Genomic DNA, 8576 nt, shown 5'->3' on the forward strand with positions numbered 1-8576 from the left:
GGAGTGCCTGTGACTGTGTGGGGCCTCTGGAGGTTGTTTCTGCTGCTGGGAGCTGGAAAGCAACTCAACAACAAGGAAATCGACTCATCGCTCTTCTGGCGACAGTTTTTCCAACGCAATGCCGTGGTGCAAAAAGAATCTACCCGCACAGTTGTGCCGCTGCTTAAACCGACGCAGCGCCTGTCGCCACTGCAAGAATCGATGCATCGAGGTATTGCAGCTGAAAAGGTTGATGCAGCACCGCTCGCCGCCACCTCATTTTGTCGCAACAACAGTTACTTTGCAAGAAATTACGCATCCATACTTTTCTATGGACTCAGTTGCTAAAACATTTTGAAAGGCATTTTTCCTAATACTTGTTTGTTGGGTTTTTGTTTTGGTCTTGTTAAGTTTAGATAAAGATATTTTATTTTTCTAAACCAGTGTGGTGTCCATTTGTAGTGTTATCACTGTGTTACTGTGAGTGTTGGTACAAATACTTTACACATTGCGTTTGGGATCAGCCTGTCTGCTTGTGCCAAGCTACCAAGGGGTTGAGCAGGGGTTATCTAAAGTGTGTATCCCTCTTACCCTGACTAGAAGCAAGGGTCCCTATTTGGACAAAGGTACCCACCTCTGCCAACTAGAGACCCCCATTTCTAACAGCACTAATTGTGTTTATGACAATTGCCTAGTAGCAAAGTGATTTATGATCCATGTGAAGGTATGATGATTGCCTTGTTGGCAAAGTGATTTGTGTGATTGTGGTCCAATGTGTTTTATGTATAATACAAAGTATATTTTTATATAACCATGTGTGGTGTCTATTTTTGTTGTGTGCCTAGTGTGTCACTGTAGGTGTGTTGCACAAACACTTTACACATTGCCTTTGGGATAAGCCTGTCTGCTTGTGCCAAGCTACCAAAGGGGTGAGCAGGGGTTGTCTAAAGTGTGTATCCCCCTTACCCTGACGAGAAGCAAGAGTTCCTACTTGGACAAAAGTATATATCTCTGCCAATTAGAGGCCCCCATTTCCAACAGTAAACCACTCGCAACCCTTTGTTTTTTCTTAACAAATCTCCCTGGTGTCTAGTGAGTGTTCTTTCCCCTGGAAGGATGACTGGGGGCAAACACATTCAACCCCAACCGGGGGGAGGGGGCAGAAAGATTTCATTGTCCTCTGTTAGGGTGGGGTCATTTCCCTTGGCCAGGATGGTATTTAAAAATATATCCTTTGCATCTAGCGAGCATTCTTCCCCCTGGGTGTGTGGTTTGGGGCAAACCCCTTCAATCTGCCCCTGTGGGGAATGATTGTAATGCCACATTTTGGGATGAATGCAAAAAGAACAATTGATGGACAGAATGCAGAACAATGTAATATATTCACCCCAGTACAGATATATGTTCCTAAATCCATTGTTTTTGTTGCTCACCATGCCATTCCAGTTTGGACCCAGCCATATGCAAATCAGTCTTGACCCTGTGCCCAATGGGAACAGACCAGACCGAACTGCCAGGCCAGGTCCTCCCTGGAATTGAAACTAGCATCCTAGGAGCGGTTTCGGGCTTTCAGCCCTCATCAGCCAGGATAGCTTGACTCCAGTGGCATGGAGAGTATGGGTCCCACGTCTGGGCATACCTGTTTCACTCGGGGTGACAAATGCAAAAAGAAAAATTGATGGACAGAATGCAGAACAATGTCATACATTCACCCCACTACAGAGATCTGGGCCTAAATCCATCGTTTTTTTGCTCACCATGCCATTCTAGTTAGGACCCAGCCATATGCAAATCAGTCATGACACTGCGCCCCAATGGGACAAGTCCAGGCCGAACTGCCAGGCCAGGTCCTCCCTGGACTGGAAGCAAGCATCCTAGGACCAGTTTCGGGCTTTCAGCCCTCATCAGCCAGGATAGCTTGACTCCAGTGGCATGGAGAGCATGGGACCCTCGTCTGGGCATACCCGTCCCACTCGGGGTGACAAATGCAAAAAGAACAATTGATGGACAGAATGCAGAACAATTTCATACATTCACCCCAGTACAGAGATCTGGGCCTAAATCCATTGTTTTTTTGCTCACCATGCCATTCCAGTTTGGACCCAGCCATATGCAAATCAATCTTGACCCTGCGCCCCAATGGGAACAGTCCAGCCCGAACTTCCAGGCCAGGTCCTCTCTGGACTGGAAACAAGCATCTTAGGACCGGTTTCGGGCTTGGCCTGACAGTTCGGTCTGGACTGTTGCCATGGGGCACAGGGTCAAGACTGATTTGCATATGGCTGGGTCCAAACTGGGGTGGCGTAATGGGCAAAAGAACGATGGATTTAACCCAGATATTTTGACTGGGGGAGAATGTTTGCATTGTCAGCATTCCGGCCACCATTTGTTTGCTGTAACCTTTTGGGATGATGGCATGACCGTATGCATGATGGACTTCCCCCACAGCTATGTTTATTTTTTAATTACTTGTCCTGGTGTCTAGTGAGTTTTCTGGCCCTCAGAGGGGAGGAAGATTGGAGAGTTTGGCACGAGGGGCAGAGAGATTGCAACCCCATCTTTATGGCTGATGGCTTGGCCTAATCCATTGGGAGGCCACCTCCACCCCTTTGCTTTTGTCATAATTTTCCCTGCTGTATAGTGGGCTTTCTACCTCCCAAGGGGGGCATATTTTGGATAAACACCCCATGTGAGGCAGAAAAAATGAAAATAATAGTTGGGTGGGGGAGTACAGGGCTGCCCCTCTGACACAAATTCCCCGGGTGTCTATTGGAAGTGGCAGGCATTCACCTCCCACTTTGATTGCCTGGCACTTTCTGGGTAAAAGTAGTATTGCTGGAAAGCTGAAGTTCTCAGCTTTCCAATAATATCTCTCTTTAGGAATAATACCCTCCCTGTGAGTATAAAGAATATACCTGTTTTCTGCCAACTCCATGCTCCCAAGGAAACTAGGAACTCGTTTCCTGTGTGCCAGTGCAGTAAATGACATCATCACATAACTGAAGTGATTGTATCATGTGTTGGACCATCATGCTGCCCTGAGCTGGAGCGGCAGAGTCTCCCACTCCCACCCAGGGGGGACTGTGATAGAAGGGTGAACTGGAGGAGCACAGATCAGCTGCTGATCTCTCTGGTGCTAGTTGCCCATTTATGAGCACTATGGACGTGGAGGTCACGTCCATAGCACCCACCCACAAGCAGCATTAGAGGTACGGTGCATTGGAAAGTGGTGAAGTGCCGCACATAGGGCCATATTATCAAGGAACGGCGATGACATTATCGCCGCTTTAGCAGCATGAAACTGCTGCTAAAGCGGCAATAATGGGCTTGATAATATGCCCTTGTGAATTCCCATAGACACCCAGGTTCACACCAGAACCTGGGCTTCTACGGGAATTCACAAAGGCATTTTATCAAGCCCATTATCGCCGCTTTAGCGGCAGTTTCCTGCCGCTAAAGCGGCGATAATGTTATCGCCGTTCCTTGATAATATGGCCCTTTGTATATGGAAACAGCATTTTTGCACCTTCCTTGGCATTGCCCTTTCTTGTTGAAACAATTAAATAAGCACTGGCAAAGTCCAGTGCATGAGCACAGTCCTGGGCACACGTGGTGAGAATATCACAAAGTCAGTATACGTGTTTTATGTAATAACAATGCGGCGGTCGACACCAGAGTAAGTTTGAAAAAAGTATTTTTTACATCACAAGGCAACGACTGTATTAAACCAAACAACCAGCCGACACGTGTTTTGTCACAAAGAGTGATCCTTTGACTCTTCAGGGCTGTTGCGTGTTTGGAAACTAGAAGAGAGCAGGCCCCATGTGACCGGTGATAATTCCAACCCGGTCTGGGGTATGCGGTGCGCAAGAGGATGGAGTGCTGGCTCAGCAAAACCTGTATGAGAATCCCGCGTTGAGTATTAGATGCGGGTGGGACGTGGGAGCCCCGGACAAAAAAGAAAGTCGTTGGCTGAGGAATCCGTGGGATAGATCAAGGCGGGTGTGCCGATGCAGCAGGTAGGTGTGAGGCACCTGAGGATCGTGTGTGTGAGGTCCAGTGTCCGGGCCGTGGGTGGGGCAGGACGCCGGGTAATGGTGGCAGTGGGAAGGCCAAAATTTAGGAAAATATTGAAATCCACGAGGAGTGTAGAAGGCATAGGCGGGTGCGCCTGTATATTAAGACGGATGGGTCATAGGACACTGGAAACGTTGTGGTAGCCGGGTACTAAGTCCAAAGCATGGTTGTCCATGGCTGGAATGGATGGCCGAGTACTGCTAAGGAAAAAGATGAATGGCCACAGGGGAAGGGAGTTATATTGGAGGGATGGTGAATTGCATGGGCCATCCCAATTAAAAGAAATTAATACAAATTAATTGGAAAAAACAAGGTAAAATGCTACTGTGTGTGGGCTACTTTTTAAATGGCTAACATCTACATAATGCTGTAGGCTGATACCAGGCTAATGGCCAACTTTGTCAGCCATGCCTAAAGCCAGCTCAACCACAGTAGCCAATAGCTTAAAGGGGCTGTCCAGAAGCCCTTTTCTTTATGTATGGGTGTGTGTGCGTGTGTGTGTTTTATGGTGTGTTTTGTGTAATGTCCTGAGCTCTCCAGAGACGGGTTAAGACTGTCTCTAAGTGAGACCTAAAAAGCATAATAGGGTACCATATCTGCTAGTGGTGCACAGGTGTGGATAGCAACATTTCCCCACTCTTATCGTCATGCCCCTTGAAATGCCCCTATTTGCAGTCACCTCACTAGTGCAGAATCAATCGCTGCCGGTCATGAGTGAAGAGAATCATTTGCTCTACATGCCTCCCTCTAAGCACGCTCTATATGTAGTCATCTCCAGGGCATAGATTCAGGCTCTGCTGGGTGTACCCCCTGTATATGGAAACCAAAATATCGATGGGGCACCGTATTAATGCCAGAATATCGAAAATAAAATGTTGGCTGGTAAGTTTAGATTTTCTATACGTAACTCCACATATATGTAAATACATGGTGCATATATCATCACTGTACCTAGATGCGCTGTTAGAGATAGTAAATCCATACTTCCCTGCATGCACTTACCTTTCGATATTTTATTCCTCGATATTCTGTACTCGATCTGCTTGTACAGCGATATTTTTGGCGCCAATGTTTAATAGTGCAATCCTCTGGTGCAAATGAATGAAGAGAGCTCCCTCCCTCTATGATTCTGTGGACGGCCACCCCTGGGGCGCAGACCCCCCCCCCCCCTTACTGCTTGTGTCTACTTGGGCATGCATTGGTCGCTGTTGTTGGCACTGCCCTTCTCTTCATAATCGACCGGCGCCCATTTGATAACGCACACTGAGAAACAAGTAACGTAGATGTTGACATTTGTTTACATTTATTGAATCATCTGAGACATTTGCTGCAGATTGCATCGCCATTTCCGATGTGCGTGCCGTGTTCAGCTCGTGACCATTACAGGAACATCGAAGCAAGAATACATGTGGCCACGTAGTTGCCATTAAAACCACTCCCAGTAAACGCAAATGCAAAAATTATCTTTGCAATAATGACTATACATGATTATAAGAGTCCTTAAGCGCTTTCGAAGATTTACGTGTTCCTCAATCAGTGTTTTGCATACTAATACCAACATTTTGTCGTTTCCAGACTCTTAACAATTGCAAGCAATTACTTCGAACGAATGTAGACTGAAACAACGAATGGCAAGCAGGTACAACACTCTGACAGCTCGTTATTAAGTAAAAATGCAAATCGTGTGATTTTGGCCAGCGTTTTGTTTTACTTACAAGAGTTAAATCTTATGTATAAAAGATGATTTCATTTCCACTAAACAAGGCACTTAAAATAATGTATTTATTTGAGCCTTAGTTCCCCACGGAGGCAAATAGTAATTTTTGCTTCCATAAATCCGCAATTAACAAAATATGATCACTTTTTTTAAACCCTTGCAGTACAATTCAAAAACACAAACTTATTGTTTTCATCTGTACCGTGAAGACTCCTTACTTAATTAACAATAACAGCGAAAAAAGTGCTATGTAAGTGAATAATCAATCATTACGAGGAAAGCCCCTTAATCCCATAAAAATAAAATTAGCTGTGAAGCAGTCCCATCTCTCACAATAATTGCACATCTGCTGTACACTTGAAAGAGAGCTTAGCTCAGAGTGTGATGGTCTGGGCCAAATGTCTCAGAAACAGAGTAAAGTCATTCTAAATTCCGAAAATGACACAGAGCGAGAAAGAACTTCTTTTTCTCAGGAAGATGTCCTACACTCCAGTAATTTTCGCAAGCTTTTCCGGAAGTTGTCATCTAGGAACGCATAGAGGAAAGGATTGAGACAGCTGTTGGCATAGCTCAAGCTGGTGATGAAGAAGGAGATACCGATGACCACAGGCGTCTGTGGAATGTCCGTGGTGAGCGCCACCACCGTGCTGAGGTGGAAGGGCGTCCAGCAGAAGAGGCACACCGCCAGGATGACCAGCACCATGAACGTCACTTTCTTCTTTGCCTTGTCCAAGGCTTTGGCGTTGCTGTGCAGGCGGATGTGCCTCAGTTTGTAGAGCATGGTCGTGTAGAGGATGCAAATGGTGGAGACGGGGATGGCAAATCCCATCACCAGCGTGTAAATACGACTCATTTGCCACCACAATTCCTCTGGGTTTGGAAACACAAAGACACACCGCAGACTCCCGTGTTCGTCATGAATCTTGGCAAAGATGGTGAAAGGCAATATGATGATGGTGACAAAAGTCCAAACACCCAGACTCACAATTCTGGCAGCCCTGTAGGTGCGGTAGGAGACCTTTTTGGATTTGACTGTAGCCACAACCACCAGGTAGCGGTCGATGCTCATGACAGTCAGGAAATAGATACTGGAGAAGGTGTTGTACTGGTCAATGGAGATGATAAGTTTGCACATGAACTCTCCGAAGGGCCACTGCAGCAGCAGGTAGTCAGCAATGTTGATGGGGAGCACGAGCGTGAAGAGCTCGTCCGCAATGGCCAGGTTGAGGATAAACATGTTGGTGACAGTTTTCATCTTGGGGGCTTTGAGGATCACGTAGATGACTGCAGTGTTGCCTGTGAGCCCCACGGCACAGATCACCGAGTAGATGACAGGCACCGCCAGGTAGAAGTGAGGGATCTGCTGCGGGCTGGAGACATTGGTGCCACAGGGGGTGTAGTCGTCAATGCACGACGAGTTGTGTCCACTGTGGAAAGATGAGCTGTCCATCTGGAAAGGGGAAACAAACACAATTATGATCAACTTATGCTTCAGGGTACGATCACAATGTTTCCAAAAAAGTATAGCATTTGAATTGAATTTGAGTCCCATTCCCATGCAAAGGTTAATGCTATTAGTATTGGTTTCAACATTTAAAAAAAAAAGCATTATAAATTGTCTACGTCGCAAAATGAAAAAAACACGCACTTAAAGAGTTACTACGAGCACAGGTCATCACTGCGGTTCAAGTAGGTGCTCTGTCAAGGGCGCGCTGTTGCCCTTCTAGGACAGGTTATTTTTCAATCGTGCACCTTTGCATCTGTGTGAGTCTCTCTCCCTGTCACCTTTAGGAAGTATGTTTCCTCTTACCTTAAACGAGTACTTGCGCTGCAAGGATCTCTGCTGGGAATATTCCTCCAGTCAAACGTTCCCCGTGGCTGCATTGGGCACTCGGAAGAAATGAGCGGCGAGTCGGCAGGGAGCTCTGAACTGAAATGGTGAAAATGCTGGCCAGCTCCCTGCCTCCTTCCGTGCATGACTGAGCGCGGATGCACTGCCCCTTCCCTCCTCCTCCAGCTCAGTGCAGCCACGCACTTCTACCCGCCCCGCCCTCGTAGCTGGGTCTCATTCCGCGATGCACCCCTCCCGTCTGAGAAAGGGAGGACGCGTCCCTTCACGCGCTGCACGGATAGAGGGTCTCGACTCGAACATTATATTCCGGAATGTTTAATTCATGTGGTGGGAAACGTCGCACAATAGAAGCTCGATGCATGTCTCAGAAACTGCCTAACAAAGTTCACGCGAAGTCATGTCAAGGGAATCGCGTGTTACAGTTGGGAATATTAGAGGATGTGGCATAACGACCAGAGCAGCCGACTTTGGAGCTGGGGAACCAGGTTCGTGTTTCGGCGTTCGCTCAACATCCTGTGATTCTGGGCAAATCACTTAGGGGCATATCAACAAGGGCTTTATCTCTGTTTTTTTGGCTTTAAAAGCCAAAAAAGCAGAGATAAAACTAGCACCCTATCAACAACAGGGTGCTAACATGCAAATTTGCATGTTAGCACCCTTTTACTCTTCGCTTCCCCTTGCATCTCTAATGAGATGCAAAGGGGGCGTTCCAGAGTAAAATAATAGGAGAAATGTCGCTAAGCGACATTTCTCCTATTATCAAGAATGTCGCTAACCCTGTTAGAGACAAAAAAAGCAGCGCTAACCGCGGTTAACGCTGCTTTTTTACGTCTGGCATTTTTCTGACTTAGCCATGATATCCTATGGAAGGAGGATATCATGGCTAAGTTTGCCTGTCCCTATCATCAAGGTAACGTGAGATTATCGCTGGCTTTCCAGCGATAATCTCAC

At 46.7% G+C, this 8576-nt stretch overlaps 1 protein-coding gene across 1 annotated transcript; it reads right to left on the reverse strand.

Moving 5' to 3' along the window:
- Nucleotides 1-5357: 5357 nt before the first annotated feature.
- On the reverse strand, nucleotides 5358-7760 carry NPBWR1 (neuropeptides B and W receptor 1). The gene is made up of 2 exons (XM_085604138.1): nucleotides 7584-7760; nucleotides 5358-7223 (listed from the first exon to the last, which is right to left on the reverse strand). Exon 2 carries the CDS (start codon nucleotides 7221-7223, stop codon nucleotides 6243-6245), a length of 981 nt encoding a protein of 326 aa, XP_085460264.1. The 5' UTR covers nucleotides 7584-7760; the 3' UTR covers nucleotides 5358-6242.
- Between the last annotated feature and the right edge of the window lie 816 nt (nucleotides 7761-8576).

The sequence above is a fragment of the Triturus cristatus genome, chromosome 5_1 (genome assembly GCF_964204655.1).
Source record: "Triturus cristatus chromosome 5_1, aTriCri1.1, whole genome shotgun sequence".
In the NCBI taxonomy this organism is placed as follows: Eukaryota; Metazoa; Chordata; class Amphibia; order Caudata; family Salamandridae; genus Triturus; species Triturus cristatus.